The sequence below is a fragment of the Podarcis filfolensis genome (genome assembly GCF_964270895.1).
Source record: "Podarcis filfolensis genome assembly, chromosome: 16".
NCBI lineage: Eukaryota > Metazoa > Chordata > Lepidosauria > Squamata > Lacertidae > Podarcis > Podarcis filfolensis.
In genome coordinates, this window is record NC_139620.1 from 41,470,409 (window position 1) to 41,492,229 (window position 21,821).

General features: G+C 45.8%; 2 protein-coding genes across 3 annotated transcripts in view; one reads left to right on the forward strand and one right to left on the reverse strand.

Annotated features, from left to right (window-relative positions):
- Nucleotides 1-21,821, forward strand: part of TFIP11 (tuftelin interacting protein 11) — a gene marked incomplete at its 5' end in the record, with an annotated part of 601,324 nt that overhangs the window by 294,227 nt on the left and 285,276 nt on the right. The gene's annotated exons all lie outside the window — the stretch shown is intronic.
- MYO18B (myosin XVIIIB) overlaps nt 590-21,821 on the reverse strand; it is a 266,462-nt gene continuing 245,230 nt past the window's right edge. The window contains exons 44-45 of the mRNA XM_083589603.1: nt 4,077-5,362; nt 590-778 (exon numbers count right to left, since the gene is read on the reverse strand). Coding sequence (XP_083445729.1) covers nt 4,078-5,362 — 1,285 coding nt within the window. The 3' untranslated portion in view covers nt 590-778; nt 4,077. The remainder of the gene's footprint in view (nt 779-4,076; nt 5,363-21,821) is intronic.

Genomic DNA, 21,821 nt, shown 5'->3' on the forward strand with positions numbered 1-21,821 from the left:
GAGCCGGCATTTGTCCACAAACAGCTTTCTGGGTCATGTGGCCAGCATGACTAAAGTGCTTCTGGCACAATGAGACACCTTGACGAGTGCCAGAGAGCATGGAAACCTATTTATCTACTTGCACTGGCATGTTTTCAAACTGCTAGGTTGGCAGGATCTGGGACAGAGCAACGGGAGCTCACCCCGTTGCACGGACTTGCACTGCTGACTTTCTGATCAGCAAGCCCCAGAAGCTCAGTGGTTTAGACCACAGCGCCACCCGCTCCAGTAGCGGGCACTGGCTGGTGATGCAGGTCTGTCGCTCACTGGCAGAACATCTGCTTTACCTGCAGAAGCTCCCAGGTTCAATCTCCAGCATTTCCAGGAAGAGCTGGGCAAGAACCCTTGCATAGCTGCTGACAGTCAGTGTGGGCAATACTGAGCTAGATGGACCAGTGGCCCGACTCAGTATAATGCAGTTGCCTAGGCTTCTATTACGTCATGTCCATGGTTGGCTCTTCCTAATCCCAATAGGATTTTTCAGAGCATGAAGGGTTCCCTGAAGCCATCTTGAGAACAGACAGGAAAGAGGGAGGAGGAAAAACTCAGATGCAAGAAGCAAAATGTTTTATTTTGTATAAATCAAAGAGAGAGCACAGCCCGCTTCTCTTACATACACATGTGTTGTTGTGCCTTGTTGGGTTAGGAAACTCAGGTGCCTCCAAAGCAGGTGGGGAAGCCAGAGCCTGGAACCGACAAGGATGCCTGGATGGTGATGATTCAGACAAAAGCTTGGCTCCTGGAGAGGGGAAGGAGAGGGGGAGGGAGGGGGGAATGTAGATACCAGAAATACTGAATTGAAATTTATTCACATTTGCCGGCACCTCTTTCTAATTTAAAGACTCAGTTTCCTCCCTGTTTCTGTCCATCTCATTTTGAAAATCTGATCTCCCACCTTCATTGGGATTCAGCCCTAATGTTGCAATCATCATCATAGGTGAACTTACCAAGATGTGCGCTTCCACAAGAAAAGCCAAATGTTCAAAGCCATCTCAGGTCCCCTGTAAACATCACACAACTTGCATTTAAATGAAAACATTTGCGAAAATCTGAGCTGCTCAGATTTAATTTCTTAACTGGCTCTTAATGAGCTCATCTGCCAGCAAGCTAAGGAGAGGAAACTACAATTGATATTAGGAATATTAAAGCATGGCAGATGGAACAAATCATCTCATCTCAGCAAAGTGGATGCCAGCTTCACCAATCAGGTGCCCTCCAGATGTTTTTGACATCAGCCCCAGCCAGCAATGATTTTGACATAGTGGCCAGATCACTAGCAGTCATAGTCCTGTCCTGTCAAGTTTTGGGCATCACATTTCAAGAAGAACAGTGACCAACCCAGATGTATCAAGAGGTGGGATGCCAGGAAGGTGGAGAGTCTGGAAACCAAGTCCCATGAAAGAGCTGTGCGAGCCAAAGGCAGATGGCCTTAAGTATATGAAGGGATGTCACAAGGAGTGCTATGGAGGCGGGTGGCTGAAACTATTTTAAAGATACCCACTCCAGTTGCCTTGCTTTTCACATTTCATCCAGGGTGAATGCAAAGGACACAGGGGCTGCATCGTCCAGACTAGAATGGAGGGAGCTTACAGTAGCTGGTGGGTTTGAATGACTGCCTAAAGCCAGCTTTGTGTGCTGTATTGTGCTATCTCACTCATAAGACCTGCTGTTCTGCCCCCCCCCCCCCCAATATTTGTAGATTCTTCAGAGCTTCTGTAACAAGGATCAGAAGCACCGTAGTTAGGGGGTGGGGGACATTGTAAAATGTACATTCCAACTTCACTTGTATATTTTGTTTTGCATTTTTTTAAAAATCCCTCCACAACTGCTTTGGGCTGCCCTTTCCATCTTTACACTTTTGGGGCAACAGATTCCAGGGATGAGAGTAAGTTTCCATCTCCTCCCCACTAAAACCCCAGTTCCCTGCAACTGACTTCAAACAAAAGTCACACACACACAAACATGGCTCTTTCAGTTATGTAGACGGTGTTTCCTATAAAGAAATGTTTTATTAACACATCCAAGCTGCCTGGTGTTGCTTCAGCAGTTTTGATCACAGCAGGACCTGTGAAAATGTCCTCCAAAGGAAGCCTCCTCGCAAAATGTTTTCTAATGTGTTTTAAGCACTTAACTGCAGCAGTGGGGTGTCCATCCATCTGGGAAATGGAGCTCCAACCGAAGTTAGAGAAATAAATCCTCATGGCAGACATGACCAAGAAATGGAAACATTTGGAGCTGGTGGACACTTTGAGCAAAAAAACAAACCAACTCCAATGTGCGACACCTCTAGAGCTTGCTTTCCCATATAAAGCTTTGTGTGTACAGAAGAGTACTGTACTTCTCTTTATGTGCACATTGACTTATATGGGCCTGCAGGGAAGAGCTATAAAAATGCAAATTTTGAAACTAAGCCAAAACTTCCCATGGAACTGCATCCACACAAAAAGTATAAGAACATAAGTAGAGCCCGCTGGATCAGGCCAGTGGGGGCCCATGTGGCCCAACATCCTCTTCTCACAGGCAAAAGAGCCCTTTCCCACCCTGGGGGCCCCAGCAACCGGCAGTCAGAAACATCGCTGCCTTCAACTGTGGAGGAAGAGCATAGACTCCTTTGTGACCTTCAATAGTCTTCTCCTCCTCCATCCATTTGTCCAATCCTCTTTTAAAGCCGTCTAGGTTGGGAGACATCACGGCCTCCTATGGGAGGGAGTTTCCTAGTATATACCGTGTGAATAAGTACTTTCTTTTCCCTGTCTTAATCTTCAAACGTTCAGCTTCATTAACATTAAAAAATTCAGGCCAAACCAGAAGATCTTGCAACACTTCTTAGAAAATGCTCTGGCTGTGGAGAAACTACTGAGACTATGGCTCGGTACACACTCATTCAAAACACATTCTTTCTATCAAAGAATCCCAGGCACTGTAGTTTGTTGTGTGGTTGTGGGAATTGCAGCTATGTGAGGGGTAAATTACAGTGCCCATAATTCTTTGAAAGGAAGAAGGTGCTTTGAATAATGGCATCGTGTGGATGCAGCCGTTGCCCCCTTGCTGCACAGATGGTGCAGGCCAAGAAAACCACTCTGTAAAGAATGCAATTGGGCACATGAACCCCTGCCTAAGTATGAAGGACCTGGAGATATTTGGTAAAAGGTAAAGGTAAAGGGACCCCTGACCATTAAGTCCAGTCGTGACCGACTCTGGGGTTGCGGCGCTCATCTCGCTTTATTGGCCAAGGGAGCCGGCGTACAGCTTCTGGGTCATGTGGCCAGCAGGACTAAGCCGCTTCTGGTGAACCAGAGCAGCACACAATAGTTGCACCAATATTGGTATTGGCACAAGTCAACACTTATTAGAAGGAAAACTGGTGTCCAGAATCCACTCATCTCTCCTTTACTAAAAGGACAGAGGAATGCAAACCTGCTGTCCAGAGGGCTCCTGGCTGGAAGTTGTTTGGAAAAGTCTACAAAAAGAAAACCTATAGAAAGACTCTAAAGTAATCCAGTAGAAGTCTGCTTCCCCGGTGAGGAAGTGCAAAGAAGGGAGAAAGAGCCTTGCCTCCCCAACCTCAACCAAGCCCAGCTGAGCAAGTAGCCTCTCCTAGGGCAGGACTGTAAGAACAGCAGAAGCAGCTGGGAAGGGGAAAGGGGGAAATAGTTTTGTGGGTCTTTGTTGCTCAATTTGTGCTATTTTATGCATTGTGGTATTTTATGCATTGTGACTTGCAGTCATTTTTATTTATCATAGTTTAGTAATCATTTATTGTAATGGTTAAGAGTGAATTTCTGTTTAATTATTATTTGCTGGTGGTTTGAGAGTTAATTTTATTGTGTACTATTCTAACAGATTGTTGAATATTACTTTATTTGATATAAGTCATTCTATTTTAAAGTTATGTTTTACTGTGACTTTTTGTATTGGATCAGATTATTATAAGGTGTGTTCCTTATATATTGCTCTAAACTGCCTTGTGTATAGTAATATAGAAAGAAATTAAAAGTGAAATGAAAAAAATGAAATGAAAGATGCCAGCACTTTACCTTAGTCTTTTCCTAGGTATTTCATCATGATACTGTTTACATCATCTTCCTTCCCCTCGGCTTCAGACCGCCAGTCATCTCTCGCGCCCTCCGGGCTTCTTTTCCCAACGCATCCTTCCCCTTCCAGCCTCGGGATCCTTGGCCGACTCTTGATGCTGTCAGCACTTTTGAAAGATACAACTGAGCCAGAAGACGAAGACGAGTCAGAGAGGTTTCCAGGGTCCTCTTCGGGTTTTGGACTTGGTGATGAAGTGGCCTTTATCTCAGAGAGGTTGGGCGAGACTTGGTCTTCAAAACGGACACTCATGGGCCTCTGGCCTTCTCTCCTCTCTTTGGGACCTCTGGCCAGGCTGCTGGTTGACTGGCCTTTCCGGATGGCTGGAAGGAAGTCATCTGAGTCATCATTCGTTTTCCTCTCATAGCTCAGAGTTGGTATTTTCCAAGAGAGTGGATCAGTTTCCTTTCCCTCACTTGGAACATCACCAAATCTTCTGTTCTGAAAGACCAGAGGTTCTTTTCCTAGATCTGTGTCTGTCGTTTCTTCCAGGGATGCCTCCAGGCAACTTCTCCATGGTTTAAGTCGCAAAGTGCTGAACATTTCTCCACTCAGGGCTGGGGAGCTGAGCTTTGAGTAGGTGTCATCTATTTTCTGAATGAGAGAGTCATAGGACCCAAACTTGGAGACCCTTTTCAGAGCTGGGGAGAGGTTTGGCCGTGCCATGCTCTCAGATGATATGCTCCTCAAACTAGAGGAGCGGACCAGGCCAGCTCGAGAACTTTCACCAATTCCCTCCAGAGTTACTGGGAGATCTTCATCATCCTTCAAAGTCTTGCATCTTCTAAGGGATGAGGCTCCTGTTGTTTGGTAAATAGGCAAAGAGGAGGCATCATCTAACACTAAGTTCCCGGGCTCTTTGTCCTTCAGTCTTTTTCTTCGCAGCTCTTCAACATATTCAGAAAGTGCAGAGGAGGAGCGTGACAACTTGTCTTCTGCTGAAGGGGACACCCTTTTGAGCACAGAAGGGGACAAAGGACTTGATAACATCTCTTCTGCCACTGCTGGAGAGGACATCCTTCTTGTAATGGATGGAGACACAGCTCCTAACTTTTGGAGAGTGAAAAACTCCTCATTTGAAATGGGTTTCCCATAATCTGATCTTTGGGTACCGAAGGAAGGGCTTTGATTAGCTTTGCCAAAATCAGCACCCCCTGCACTCCTTCCATATCCCCTTTGTTCTGCACCTAAGGGAGACAGCTGCTGGCTTGTTTCTTGATCCTTGTTTATCCTGGGACAAAAGGTGAAACAACAGCCACTGAGCAAAGCATTACATGGGACAACAGACTTCAACATCCATAATTTATTTTTAAAACTAAAAAAGAAAAGTTTTTATTGAATGGCTTCATATCACATTTACAAATTCACTATGGAGTGATCCAGACTTAATCCGGTAACTTAAGGCCTACTGATTTCAGTAGGTCTACTCTGAGTTATGTAAGTCTGAATCCAACCCTATGATTTCAAGAAAAGCAAACAGGAATGCAAATACAGTAATTGATTCCTATGGATAGTGTCCCAATTTAACCTTTCATATTAGATTTTCAAAAGGTCCACAGACCAGGGGTGGAGTGGAGCCCTTGTCAGCCCAAGGGTTTTAGCTCCTCCGAGGAGCCACGTGTTGGTGATGTGCAGGGCTGGAGGGAAAAAGTGGGTGGGGCCAATGGCAAGCAGTGGGCGGGCATCAGATGTATCTCATGCAGTAGGTGATATTGGAAGCATGCAAAAACCAGAGGTTTTTAAGCACAGCAAGACATTCCCTGCACCTCCATCCAAGAGACATATAAATTTAGTTTCTACATGAACCAAGCACTGCTAGCCATTTCCACAATGTTCCTGTGGAAAGTGGGCACAAAATCCTGGTTTTGCCAAGTGTTTTTTAGAGAATTAATTTGATTAAGTGCTGGTCATGTGTTCTGCGTTTTATGATTCTATGATATGTAAATGATTTTACTCAGTGCTTTTGTTCTTTTAGGAAAAAAGGTGCCGGCACTCTCCATTAAGTCGTTACCGTAAGTGTCACACTTTAAACATTTGGGGGCAGGAGAGGTCCTGGTACTACATACCCTCGAGCAATCCCAGAAAAATGCACTGCACACCCCCATAATATATTTTTTTCAAACAAGTTGGTGGTTTAAACAATCTCTTATAAACAATCAAACATTATTCAAGGACACATTCAAGGCAGACAAAAACTGCTCAAGGAGCACAGAAAAGAGTTTGGGCTGGGAAGAGTCCTGAAAGGCTTGAAATCTTCCACCACCTGGGTATAACTGTTTCAGAATTGTACAAACTCCAGTTTTTCCTGAAAGATTTCTGCAGAATTATTCCTACCTTCCCAGAAAACTGTCAGTTTGGTTTGGTTTCTCAAGAAAGAAAAGGGGAAACAAACAACTTTAAAGGGAAACTGAGGCAACAGAGAGACTCAGAAGGTTGGGCATCAGGAAGTCCTGATCATCCTCAACAGCAGCAGTGCAATCCGACTCAGTATATCACCCCGATATAACTCATTATTTGGGGATACTCATAAGTGATGCATGCCCCCAGCAAATGTTCCCCTTCCTCTTTTGAATTGGACACTTCAGGTACAAAAAAATAACAATTCTCCTGAAGGCGACAACAGCCAGTTATTTTGTGTTTTGTGTGTTATTATAAGCCAATCTTTTTCTGTCGTTTTGTTCATACCTTCCCTTTCCCAGCTTTGTTTCACATATTCATTGTAGCTATTAATATTTTCTATACTTTTTACATAAATACTACACCCCCCTTCTGACAACCTTTTTGAAAGATCTCAGCAGCCCGTTGATATCTGTTCCTCTTGTAAGACTTTGAATGTAGCTGCTGAGCATCAGAACAGCCCGGCAGCAGGATCAGGCCAAAAGCGCCTCATCTAGTCCAGCACCTTGTATCTCGATTTCCTGAAGGCTTTTGACAAAGTCCCCCATGATATTCTTGTGGAGAAGCTAGCAAAATGCAGGGTGGATGAGGCAGCTGTTGGGTGGATTTGTTCCTGGTTGACTGACCGAACCCAAAGAGTACTCACTAGTAGCGGTTCCTCATTATCCTGGAAAAAAGTAGCAAGTCCTGCTCTGGGCCTGTTGTTCAGAGTCTTTATAAACAACCTGAACCAATGGATTCACATTACAAGGAAAGAAATTCCAACTAAACACGAGGATGAACTTTCTGATGGTAGGGGTTGTTCGACAGACTCCCTTGGAAGGTGGTGGACTCTCCTTTCTCGGAGGTTTCTAGGCAAAGGTTGGATGGCCACCTGTCAGGGATTCTTTAGCTGTGATTCCTGCATTGCAGGGGGTTGGACTAGATGGCCCTTGGGGGTCCCTTCCAACTCTACAGTTCTGTTATTCTATGATTCTACGGTTGTCCAAGTTGGTGTCCGTCAAAATACCTTGAGATATGCAAGTAATGAACACTACCCCTTTTGTATCACTTGGTCATATAATAGAATTTTACTTTGAGATAAACTTTTAAAAAAGATTTGGCAATACCTCCTTTTATCCAGCAACTGAAAATTTCTCTCACACACACTGTCTGAAAACCCATTTATTTCTGATGCTAGAAGTGAGATGGCTGAGGCTAAGACTGTCCTGTCAATTCTGGCTACTATCTCTCCAATCTCTCCAAATTCCGCCACACTCCTGATGGCTGCCCCACGTCCAATCTGAGAATGGCATGCCTGCCCCAGGAGTGGGGAGCCTCAGCCTTCGCAGCCTGTCTATCCAGCCTCCAGGACTCTTGCTTAGGGGTGCCCACTGTGCAGGGCACATGCCTCCTCCCCAGCTGTGCGGTGCATCCACCTCCAGAACCTTTGACTCACTGGGATGTGTCCTTGAACTTGCTTGTCTGGAAGGAGAGAGGTGTGAGTGGGGTCTTCACAAAACCCTCCAGCTTTTGTGTGGACAAAAGGTGTGTCGCTGCACAGAGCTCCGCGTTACATGCACTGATCCACCTACTTTTCCCTGTGACCACACCCTCCATTGGCCTCTGGCAGAGACCCTTCGGCTGGTTGAAGGGGATATGCTGAAAGGAGCCTCTCCCACCCCTTCCTTTGTCCTGCAACACAACAGCCCTGCAGTGCTGCCAGCGGGCTTTACTCTCTGGTAGTGGCTGCAGCCCAGACGGGAGGGAACCCGAGATGAACATGAAAAACCATTGAACAAACGGCACCGTGGTTGATAGCTGAGTGCTACATTTGGTGAGGCTATCCTACCTCTGAATGCTTTCAGTGCTTTGAATCCTCACAATCCAAGTACATGTACAGAATTCTCAGAGGAAGCCTAATATTTAAATTTAATATTTACATTGGAAATGGCTCTCGGTGTCTGCAGTTTGTTCCTTGTGTTGTAGGAAGTAATTTCTAACATCATTAAGCTAATCACAAATGGCTGAATTATTTATTTGACATATTTATATCCTGCCTTAATCTTAATCTTCAATTAGAATAGCTATGAAAAAGAGTGAAAGAGTTGGAGAAAAAGCCTCCCGTCCCCTGTGGGCATTTTATTTATTAAAAATGTGCCTCCTTTTCAAGTCTCAAGGAATATTGTATTCTAAAAAAACACACCCAGCTAAGCAATTTTTTTTAAAAAAAATTCTTTACCGCTTTATATTTTTTAAAAAAACCTTAAAGCGGTGTACAGCATATTAAATCAATAAATCAATAAAACAATAGCTGGGCAATGTTCCTCCGGCCTCATGAGGAGCTTCTTCAGTAGGGCTGGTGAATCTGGGCCTCGCCTCCCAGGCCAGGCGGAAAGGGCCTTGCAGGCAGCGGCCCCCATGCCTCACAAAACCAACAAGAAGGTAAAACACTGACTATCTGTCAAGGGGTTTGTGACCAAGTCAGTGACCAACTCAGAGAAGCCTCAGAAAGTGAATGGAAACAGGAACATCCTGTAGAACTCATGGAAGAAGATGACAGACATTTGTGGGCAGAGATGGGGAAGATATTGGGTTTGGTTTGCTGACTTGCTCTTCCTGAAGCAGTATGTGAACCAAAACATGACTAGGCTTCAAAATTCCCAACTCTCTGAATTTTCAGATGCAATTCTCCTGCCCCCTATACGTAGCTTGTACACAAATGTGTATAAAACTGGATATCTTTATCAACGACTTGGATGATGGACTCAAGGGCATCCTGATCAAATTTGCAGATGACACCAAACTGGGAGGGGTGGCTAACACCCCAGAGGACAGGATCACACTTCAAAACGACCTTGACAGATTAGAGAACTGGGCCAAAACAAACAAGATGAATTTTAACAGGGAGAAATGTAAAGTATTGCACTTGGGCAAAAAAAATGAGAGGCACAAATACAAGATAGGTGACTGGCTTGAGAGCACTACATGTGAAAAGGATCTAGGAGTCTTGGTTGACCACAAACTTGACATGAGCCAACAGTGTGCAGTGGCAGCTAAAAAAGCCAATGCAATTCTGGGCTGCATCAATAGGAGTATAGCATCTAGATCAAGGGAAGTAATAGTGCCACTGTATTCTGCTCTGGTCAGACCTCACCTGGAGTACTGTGTCCAGTTCTGGGCACCACAGTTCAAGAAGGACACTGACAACCTGGAACGTGTCCAGAGGAGGGCAACCAAAATGGTCAAAGGCCTGGAAACGATGCCTTATGAGGAACGGCTAAGGGAGCTGGGCATGTTTAGCTTGGAGAAGAGGAGGTTAAGGGGTGATATGATAGCCATGTTCAAATATATAAAAGGATGTCACATAGAGGAGGGAGAAAGATTGTTTTCTGCTGCTCCAGAGAAGCGGACACGGAGCAATGGATCCAAACTACAAGAAAGAAGATTCCACCTAAACATTAGGAAGAACTTCCTGACAGTAAGAGCTGATCGACAGTGGAATTTGCTGCCAAGGAGTGTGGTGGAGTCTCCTTCTTTGGAGGTCTTTAAGCAGAGGCTTGACAACCATATGTCAGGAGTGCTCTGATGGTGTTTCCTGCTTGGCAGGGGGTTGGACTCGATGGCCCTTGTGGTCTCTTCCAACTCTATGATTCTATGATTCTATGATATATTAGTGGAAGTTACATAAAAAATGAATTGTATTAGGATAACCTGCTTGCATGTATACATGTATTAGTTAAAATTGCATACAACATACAACATACAACAAATTTCAAGAGGCCTTTTTTAAAAAATTGCAACAGACTGCTAGTAATTAGGAAGCAATTCCTTCCTTCCACTTGCCAATTCTGTATGTGAACCCCTCAGATTTATGAAAAATTGTGTAACTGTTTCATCTTCTCTTGATGAGTCTTATGTTGCATCTGATTTTAGTGCTTCTTTGTTATTTTATTTGTATGGAAATTTTTCTCTTTCTGGCCATCTTTTTTTTTATGCAACCTGATGCAAAAATATGACAAACTGAACTTCAGATTGGAAATATTGAGAGAAACTAAAACAAGCTGAATTCTCTGTCCCTTCTCAAATGGTTTCAGTCTGTCTGGCTGCTAACCAGAACGCTGGTGGTTTGAGCCCACCCAGGGACAGCTGTGGACATGGATGTAGCCAGGGGGGCAAATACCTATCTGACCAATTGCATCACAGATGACTCGGTGCTGCCCCCCGCTAACATAAAGCCTGCCTCCCCAATAAATCCTGGCTATGCCCATGGCTGTGGACAGGATTCTTGCATTGCAGGTGATTAGACTAGATGACCCCCAGGTCTCTGCAACTCTACAATTCTATGATTCTAAGTATGGTTGGGGTGTGTGGAAATCATCTCAGCATTCAATGGTATGCTGGAGGTATTTAGGGTGCTGGCTGGCTTGGAATCTTACAGGGAGCATTTCCTGATACTTGATGTGCCCAAAGGTCCACACAGCGCATACATGAGACTCTGGATACCCAGGGAATCTCTCTCCCACATGAGGCCAGGCTAGAGTGGTCAAGGCCCCATGTGGGGGTGGGTATGAAAATTCAGGGGGGAAACCACTTTCTCATCCCCCCCATGTTTTTTGGGCTTCCCTTTTGAAAAACTGTTGTTTGGGTTTTTTCAATGTTTAGGACAATTTCCATTTTCCCCCAAACAAAGGATAAAATGTATCCCCCCCACACCATTGCTTCAAAAGTTCTGGAGACAGTACACCTTTAGGCAAGGCAGAGGCGATTGGGGAGGTTCAGTCAGCTGCGGGGGTGCCAACTTGAATAAAATATTGGGGGGGGAGGTAAGCCCCACCCTGCATAATCAACCACATGACGCAGTGCACGCACACCATTTGAATGGGAATGCCCATCAACTTTGTGGGGACCCAGCCCCCTCAAATATTTTATTGTTGGTGCCAAAGCCCCCATGGCCCCTAGGAATTGGCTCCTATGGTCAGCTGAGCTACGTAAGGAGATGAGGATTTCCTCCTGCAAATTCTGCACATTGAGAGAGGTTTGGGCCAAGGCCTTTGTTGACAAGGACATTTTTGCTGCCTTTTGCCTCTTGCTAAATCCAAAACATGCCCCCCCCCATAAAAGAATCAGTCTTCTGTGTTTGCAGGAAAGTGGGCTGGCCTATCCTCTCCTTTGTGTCATCTTTTTAATATGGGAGATGCTCTGAAACCATTCCCCCATTCCCCAGAACAAGCACTTTGCTGCTTTGGAGAGGAGCCTCGATCCAGAAATACAGTTGTTCAAGATTTAGCCTTGACAGTAATCAACACTTCTAGCTAAGGAGAAGAGATGTAGTTGCCATAGCAACCTTATGCCACCCTGCAATCTCACAGACTATGCTGGGCACATTGAGACCCAGCAGGGTTGACCTGGAAGGAAATTTACATGCGGAAACCTCTTGAGACAACACAAAGACACACACACGGAAACGGATCTGGCTCAGCAAAGGGCAGAATAAGCAAACAGATGGGGAAATTCCCCTCTGGATGCACAGCAAACAAGAGGCATTTCTTGGGCACCATAGTGGCAAGAAGCACCCAACGATGAAAACGAACCCAGTCTTTACCAGGGCTGGGTAAAATGCACAGAGTTTGACTGTGCCCAAAGCCAGCAGGGTCCCCTGGACTCACCCAAGTTGTAAGGGGGTGGGAGAGGCTATAAGCCAAAATGTGACCCCAATCCCTTCCCCCTGCAATTTCTCTGAATGAGCTTGTCTGGTGTACCTGCTCCAACTCCACACCTTCTGAGAAAGCCAGAGCTGTGGGTCCCTCACAGCTACCCACCCAATGCTGAATATGCACATTTCCCTAATACACACATTTTTGTAAGCCATTTCCTTGAACACACACATTTCCACATGTAATTCCCCCATAAACAAAATAAAAGGTTACCTTCATGAACACATGCATTTTCAAGCACACTTTCCCCTAATCCACACATTTTTGCACAATTTTTGGTTAGAGAACTGCACTGTCAAACTGGGAGAAGTGCAAATTTCTAAGGAGGGCTATATTTTTAGTGTTATTTTAAAAAATTGCTAATTAAAATATGAGCTGAACAAATCCCCTGCACTCCCATCTCTAGTGATGCATGCTCTCTCCCCACCCCCACCCTAATGACTGTGCAAGATGCATTTCTGGAGCAGCCTGGGCCAAATCAGGACATACCCACCTGGCCATTTCAAGAAATGTCCTGTCATATCATGAAATCAGCCTGTCGTTCCTTTCCTGTTCTTTGTTTGTTCAGACACTATGCTAGGTACCTTCTCTATCCTTCAGGGAGGAAAGGCATAACTTGCCTTTCTTTAAACTAACCCACAGCACACGTTTTGAGTGGGTGGCTAGTCTTTTCTGGGCTAGTGGAGAAATGTACAGTACAGCAGGCCAGCAGCTTCCAGGGATCATGACTAAAGCCAATGTCATGTATAGTCAAAACCCATTGGGTTCAATGGCAGGTGGGATTGCCAAAGTCATATTTCACAGAATCCTGCTCCTTTTCTGCCTTCTTTTTAATTTTTCTTATTTTTTGCCACATACATAAAACTGAATGTACATAAGTTAAATGTACGAAAGTTCTGAGCTCACTGTCTAGAAGTGGATGTGGCTGAACCAAACCTATGCTCTGATTTTCATGAACATTTTTTCCTCAAAGTGCCAAACGATGCCTTCGATTTTCACCAGGAGTGTCAAATGCTTAAAATGCCCTCACTAGCCCTCAGTGATGGCACTGCACACCCAAATTTGGTCAGTTACCAAGCAGTGCTACATAATTTCTGTTTGAGTGGGAGGCAGAAGCAGTAGCATCCTTGGAATATGAAGACCAGTGCTGAGCAGAAAGGTTTAAACGTTACATTTTTTAAAAAATACAAAGTAGTTCTGGGAAGCAAATCTCCAAATTGCTAGGTTTGATCTCCCCAAAATGACCATGGCACTGTAGAAATCCCTCCGCCTCTATAGCTTCATACAACCAAGATCTCATGCCAAGGATTGAAAGCCCTGGAAGCCGCTTTTCAGCTTAAAGTCCCACCACCCCCAGTCTGTGCACATCCAGAATCAGATCTACCCTTGTCCCCTTGCTGCTCAGTGTATGCTTTGGACTACAACACCCGTCAGATGAGAGTTGCAGTCCAACACATCTGCAGGGCACCAGGCTGGAGAATGCTGGAACAGATTAAGGGTCACGGTTGTGGGTGGGGGAAGAAAGATCTCACCCCTGGGCTGAGGAAGGGCAAATGGGCAAAGGCCCCCCCATGGGTTTTGTGGTTGTGTTGGGGCTTCATGGTTAGTTCTTCCTGCCAGGCTCCACCAGCTCTTTGACCATCTGCACACACTGCTCATGTCTTGTAGGCAAGGAAACCTAGATTTATTTCCATCTTCGCACATGCAACACATAAACCAGGGAAGCCCATTGTCATGCAGTGGAAGTTACTGCAAAAGCAGTTATTAAGCTGAAATTACTTGGTGGATGAAAACTTCCTCCTCCTCCTCCTCCTCCTCCTCCTCCTCCTCCTTCAGATGTGGGCTTAAAAAGCCATGCAGTTCTTTATCATGCAGAAATGGATGAACTGCAATCCTTGGATGTGCAGGTGTCATATTTGCATTTGGAGCATGCTCCAGAGACCCCCTTGCTCAAAAATCCCACCATGCTTGTCAGGGTATATGTGGAGCAACCTGGGAGGAGGGCATCTATGGGGTGCAGTTAGAGAATGACTTCTGCTGCATCTCAGATATGCATAAAGCATGCCCAGCATCAAATGCTAAGCAGACTCAGTGATGCTATTATAAAGAGCCGTTGAAGAGGATTAGCTGAAAGCCAGCACCAAAAAAATAGTCTCCTCAGTGTGGAAATGGGTATAAGGCCTCCTACGGACTTCTCTCATCTCAGGCATGATCCTTGCAACAGCCTAGAATGAGAAATACTTTTGGAACGCCCATAAGAAGAACGCCTGCCTTCTGTGCCAGCAGTTGTGATCATAGGCACTGAGTTTCTGCAAGAGGTGTCCAGGCCACTTCCGTCTTGCTGCAGACAAGAGGTTCAGTCATGTAAGGACTCCACATGCTCTGGAGCCTGGGCAAGGCATGTGTGTGCAGTGCATCTTCTGCCCATCAAAGCATGCATTGCAGACTCATTTACACCTCTGTTGCCTTAGTAACCATTTCAGGCCTCATCAGATCCAAGGCAGAACAGGAGGATGAGTGGGTCTATTCCTCCCCACTCAGCTTGTCAATGATAGTATTCTCAGAGCTAGCTGGAGACTTCACTAAGCAAAGAGAAAGATGCTCTTCTTTGCTGCTCACAAGTAATCTCAAAAACCTCTCAAAGGCAGGCTGTTTGCTTCAGACCAACACAAACAAACTATGAGAGGTACACACACACACACACACACACCCTTGAGCCCAGCAGCCATCTGTACCCCTTGTGACAAGAGCCTGCTTCCCTTGATCACATCTGGGACCCAACGAAGAGAGTGGTGAACCCAGACAGAAGCCACCATTAGAAAGTGGGCTACATGCCTAACATCATGCAGCATCCATTCCTTGGGCCCCACACCTTAAGGTGAGACAGAACACAAGAAGAACCCTGGTGGATCAGGTCAATGGCTCATCTAGCTCAGTATCCCGTTCTCACAGGGGCTGACCCACAGGCAGGACCTGAGCACAAGAGCAGCACTCTCCCCTACTGTGGATTCCAGCAACTGATAATCAGAAGCATCGCCGCCTCTGATCATGGCCCCTCCAGTGCTCAGGTAAGGACAAGGTAAGGTGAAGCCACAAGGCCTGCCAGAAGATGGATAGGTTTGTTCAGCTGGTTGTTTAGCTGTAGTTGGGCTCCAATTTCAACCAGCCCCAACCAGCATAGACAATAGTCAGGAATGATGTAAGTTGGAGACCAGAAACATCTGGAGGACCCCAGGTTGCCTACCCAACATTTCAGTGGGCTGAGTTAGGGCTACCATGGACAGCTTCCTTGGACAGCTCCTTTCCTGGTCCAGGTTCCTGGCTGGCTTTAAGCTCCCCACTTCTCTTGCAAGCACAAGATTCCAGGTCAGACAGGAGTCGTCCCCCCATACACCCTGAAAACTTCAGTTTGCCCCAATCTGTGCCTCAGTAGCTGCCTTCCTAGGGTCTGTGCTTGGAAATATCTCCAAGTAGTTGCTAAGAGCGACAAGGAGTGGCTGGGCAGATGGTGTAGGAAGCCCCCGAAAGGGAGAAGGCAGTGTTGTGCTGCTCCGAGAAGCTGGAATGGTGAAGCTGTGTATTCAGCAGTGGTATCTGGATACCCTTTTGAAAAGCCTCCGTGGGAGAGAAGGAATGAATTATGCCTGCAGAGCCCATCTGATCCTTCCACCTGAAATCCGTGGGTGGCTGGGGTGAAACTGTGATGCAACAATGAAATGGAGCTCACTGCATTTCTCTCCACCCTGCAGAGCTCCCTCATAACAAGGTAGCACAGGAGGGCTGCCAGGTAGATGCCAGCTAGTGGATTCATCTGATAGGGAGGCAGAAGAGGGAGGGAGGGAGGGAGGGAGGGAGGGAGGGAGGGAGGGAGGGAGGCACTGTGGCGAAAGGGGGGAGACACTAGAGCTTGGCAGCTCTTCTTTGCAGAAACAGCTTCTCTTCCTGGTGAATTAGTTTGTGGACCACCTGTGGTTTGAAGCTCTCCCCTTATAACAGGCTTCCCTAACCCCTGTCAAGGAAGGACCGTAGCTCAGTAGCAGAGTATCTGCCTTGCATGTAGATGGTCCTAGATTCAATCCTTGGCATCTCCAGGTAGGGGTAGGAGAGGCTCTGTCTGAAACCCTGGAGAGCTCCTGCCAGTCAGTGTAGACCAGAGATTTTCAACCTTTTTGAGTCCAGTGCTCCTTTGACCAACTACATTCTTTCTGCAGCTCTCTGTGGGATACTTGCTTTCAAAGGTTTAAAGGAGCAGCGGGGGAGGGGGAGGGGGGAGAGGTGTCAGTGTGCTTGCAAATCCCTTTGGAAGCTGCCTTCTGCTGCTCCTTTAAACCTCTGAAATTGAAGATTTAAGGAGCAATGTGGAGAGGGAGACATGGTTTCCACTGAATTGAAATGGATTCCCCCTCCTTGATCAAGGCACAAAGCTGTCTCCAAAGGGCTTTCAATCAGCCCAGCTCTGCGCTTTGAAGCACAGTATCATCTGAGGCTACCCTGATGTCAAGTTTGGTCCACCAAGGGGAGGGGAGATGACTATCTGGCCCACTGGCCAGGAAAGGTTCCCCACTTTTGCCTCACAGGATGCCGTGAGAGGGGTTGATGGAGACCCTGGGGTAGCTGGCTGAACTGCCATTGTGACACAGAAGGTTGGGTGGGATGGCAGGTGGCGGCATGTAAAAGGTCACTTAAGAAGAGCCTGCAGGATCAGACCAGTGGCCCATCGAGTCCAGCATCCTGTTCTCAGAGGCCACCCAAATGCCCACAGGAAACAGACATGCAGGAATCTAGCACAAGTCCACTCCCTTCTCCCAGGGTTTCTACCCATTGGGACTGAGAAGCATTTCTGCCTCCAGGCAGAGCTTGGCCAACATGGCCAGTAGTCTGACCCTCCACAAAACAGCCCAATCCTCTTTTAAAGCCATCCAAGCTGGTGGCCACCCCTGGTTCCTCTGGGAGGGAGCTCTATCCTTCTAGTTGCTGATGGCTATGCTGCTCTTGTCCTCAGAAAGTAAGAAGTGGGGAATGGAGAAATCTGCCCCCTGAAGGAAGCCTAGGCCAGGGAGTAGTAAAGAAAGGAAGGGGAGAAATGAGAGTGGAAACGGGCAGAGATAAGGAGAGGGGCACAGAGCCAGGGACTTCAGAGGCAAGGGGAGTTTATGCTGATTTCAAATAAATGCATCCTTGAGGCCTCCAGAGCTGAAAGAATTCTTGCTTTCTATTGGAGCTATGTTATATTGAAGGGGGAAATGTTTCTCTGCTCAACCGAGTGACACTTCCTCTCCCCCCTCTCTTTCTGCACATTGTCATTACATCCTGTCCCCACCCCATGCAGAATCATGGCTCATCTCCTTTTGTCTCTGGACATGCACTGTGCTTCAATTTAAGTACAGATATTATTGCATAAATTATTTCGACTAGCATAAGCGTAATCACCCTAATTGCTGTGTAATCTTCGTTAATTACTGTTGTATGTCATTTGCTTTGGTGCAGATTGCTCACTACAAAAATTCTGATTGGCTTAAGGATGTTTTTGCATTCTCCCATTAGATCTAGCTTGAACTTAAAAGGGAGGAATTTGGTGTGTGTGTGCAAAAGACTTGTTTTCTATGGAGAAAAAGTTGTTAAGCATGAGTGCGCTGTCAGGATCATTAAAGGAGACGGATTAGCCTTACTGGATCCTAAATAAGCACATCTACTTTGTAAATTCACAGTGTCCACTGGTGGGTCATGAGCACTGTAGTTCTCAAGAGGGATGGGTAAGTCTTAGGTAATGCAACATGGATGTTTGCTTATCCTTGCCTTAGACAAGCCCTGCTTAAGGAGAGCTGGGAAATGGAACCAAGTTAAGGGAGGAGCTGGCACTCAGTGTCAGAGCACAGCTGTGCATCTGGAATGTCCCAGGTTCAATCCCCAACAGCATTATTGGGAACACATTTATAGAGCTGAGGTCCGGAAGTGCTGTTGCCAGTCAGAGTAGACCACACTGGTCCTATGTGGCACCTCCCTAACAGACCAGACAAGAAAGGAGGAGGAGTGGCGTTATATGTCAGGGAAGTGTACACCTGTGAAGAGATCCAAGATTTAGAACCTCAAAGCCAAAGTGAGAGCATTTGGGTCAAAATTAAGGGAGAGAAGAATAACAGTGACCTCATTGTGGGAGTTTACTATAGATCCCCAAGCCAAACGGAGGACATAGATGATGCCTTCCTGGAACAGATGGCCAAGCATGCAAAAGGAAGGGAGATAGTAGTAATGGGGGACTTCAATTACCCGGATATTTGTTGGATGTCAAACTCAGCCAAGAGCATAAGGTCAAACAGATTCCTCACTGGCCTTGCAGACAACTTCATTGTCCAGAAAGTGGGAGAAGCAACAAGAGGAACAGCCATTTTAGATCTGGTCCTAAACAATGTTGATGACCTGGTTAGTGGGGTAGAAGTGGAAGGATCATTAGGCGCGAGTGATCATGCTCTTCTGAAGTTTACTATACAGCGGAAAGGAGCAGCCAAGCATACTAGGACTCAATTTCTCGACTTTAAGAAAGCCGACTTCATAAAACTTAGGGAAGTGCTGGGTGAGATCCCATGGACAGTAATACTAAAAGGAAAGGGAGTTCATGATGGCTGGGAGTTTGTTAAGAGGGAGATAGTAAAAGCACAACTTCAGGCAATACCAATGAGACGGAAAAATGGAAGGTGCCTAAAGAAGCCAGGGTGGCTATCTAAAGAACTTTTAACTGAGTTAAGATTTAAAAAGGATATGTACAAAAAATGGAAAAGGGGGGAAACCACCAAAGAGGAATTCAAACAAATAGCCAGCACGTGTAGACACAAAGTCAAAAAAGCTAAAGCACAGAATGAACTCAGGCTTGCTAGAGAGGTTAAAAGCAACAAAATAGGCTTTTATGGGTATGTTCGTAGCAAAAGGAAGAACAAAGAAACAGTGGGGTCACTCAGAGGAGAAGATGGTGAAATGCAAACAGGGGACACGGAAAGGGCTGAACTCCTCAATGCCTTCTTTGCCTCAGTTTTCTCCGATAAAGAAAACAATGCCCGACCTGAAGAATTTGGAGCAAATGATTCAGCAGAGGAAACACAGCCCAGAATAACTAAGGAGATAGTACAAGAATACTTGGCTAGTCTAGATGTATTCAAGTCTCCAGGGCCAGATGAACTGCATCCAAGAGTATTAAAAGAACTGGCAGATATGATCTCAGAACCACTGGCAGTCATCTTTGAGAATTCCTGGAGAACAGGCGAAGTCCCGGCAGACTGGAGGAGGGCAAATGTTGTCCCTATTTTCAAAAAGGGGAAAAGAGAGGACCCAAATAATTACCGCCCAGTCAGTCTGACATCAATACCAGGGAAGATTCTGGAGCAGATCATTAAGCAAACAGTCTGTGAGCACCTAGAAAGGAATGCTGTGATCACCAATAGTCAGCATGGATTTCTGAAAAATAAGTCATGTCAGACTAACCTGATCTCGTTTTTTGACAGAATTACAAGCCTGGTAGATGAAGGGAACGCAGTGGATGTAGCCTACCTTGATTTCAGCAAGGCATTTGACAAGGTGCCCCATGATATTCTTGTAAAGAAGCTGGTAAAATGTGGTCTTGACTATGCTACCACTCAGTGGATTTGTAACTGGCTGACTGACCGAACCCAAAGGGTGCTCATCAATGGTTCCTCTTCATCCTGGAGAAGAGTGACTAGTGGGGTGCCACAGGGTTCTGTCTTGGGCCCGGTCTTATTCAACATCTTTATCAACGACTTGGATGATGGACTCAAGGGCATCCTGATCAAATTTGCAGATGACACCAAACTGGGAGGGGTGGCTAACACCCCAGAGGACAGGATCACACTTCAAAATGACCTTGACAGATTAGAGAACTGGGCCAAAACAAACAAGATGAATTTTAACAGGGAGAAATGTAAAGTATTGCACTTGGGCAAAAAAATGAGAGGCACAAATACAAGATGGGTGACACCTGGCTTGAGAGCACTACATGTGAAAAGGATCTAGGAGTCTTGGTTGACCACAAACTTGACATGAGCCAACAGAGTGTCGCGGCAGCTAAAAAAGCCAATGCAATTCTGGGCTGCATCAATAGGAGTATAGCATCTAGATCAAGGGAAGTAATAGTGCCACTGTATTCTGCTCTGGTCAGACCTCACCTGGAGTACTGTGTCCAGTTCTGGGCACCACAGTTCAAGAAGGACACTGACAAACTGGAACGTGTCCCGAGGAGGGCAACCAAATTGGTCAAAGGCCTAAAAACGATGCCTTATGAGGAACGGCTAAGGGAGCTGGGCATGTTTAGCCTGGAGAAGAGGAGGTTAAGGGGTGATATGATAGCCATGTTCAAATATATAAAAGGATGTCACATAGAGGAGGGAGAAAGGTTGTTTTCTGCTGCTCCAGAGAAGCGGACACGGAGCAATGGATCCAAACTACAAGAAAGAAGATTCCACCTAAACATTAGGAAGAACTTCCTGACAGTAAGAGCTGTTTGACAGTGGAATTTGCTGCCAAGGAGTGTGGTGGAGTCTCCTTCTTTGGAGGTCTTTAAGCAGAGGCTTGACAACCATATGTCAGGAGTGCTCTGATGGTGTTTCCTGCTTGGCAGGGGGTTGGACTCGATGGCCCTTGTGGTCTCTTCCAACTCTATGATTCTATGATTCTATGATTCTATGTCACTGAAATAACAACTTGATAACCAGGAGTGCAGTCATTCATATCACCAGCACCCACTTCCCAACAGTGTTCTCCTTTATTGCACAAAGTGCTTCTTAGGTTCAGTAGTCCTTACAACGACCCTGTAAGGCAGGTTGGTAGCATGTGGATGGCATGCCTGATGCTGCCACCTAGTGAGAAGACAATGAACTTGGACTGGCTCAGCTAGACTCTGAATGTTCAGGCTCCAGAGAAGGAGCCTTAAATGGCAGCCGTCTCACACCTGGAGTCCATTTGGGGAGGCCCAGGTCCCACCACCCTTGAGTATTGGCCATGCTGATTGGGACTGATGGGAGTTGGAGTTCAAGAAGATCTGGAGGACACCAGGTTAAAAACTTAAGAACATAAGACGGGCCTGCTGGATGAGGCCAATGGTCCATGTCGTTCAGCATCCTGTTCTCACAGTGGCTAGCCAGATGCCCATGGGAAGCCCACAAAAGCACAAAAGCTGAGCACAAAAGCAGTCCTCTCCCCTCCAGCATTACTGCCTCTGACTGTGGAGGCAGAGCAGGGATGGATCAAGACCTTTAGAGGCCCTAAGCACGTAAAATATTTTGGTGCCACCGTATACAGTATATCTAACTCAAAGTATAAACAAATTTAATTTTTTTGAAATGAAACAAAACCTACAGTAAAATGGAAAATAATGTTTTGTTTTTGTATACTTCCACTTTATTTATATTTGAATTTTTTCTCCCACTTTTCTAATTGCAAAATCTTTGATCAGATCCTCAAAACTAATCTTATGTAGTGCATCTGCTTCTATACTTAGTAGTGATAAGGCACCCTGCCTTGTTGCATAGTTGTTCTGTTGGGGTCTTTAATATACTTCAACTGAGAAGATGAACACCCAGCTGAGCAATTTGT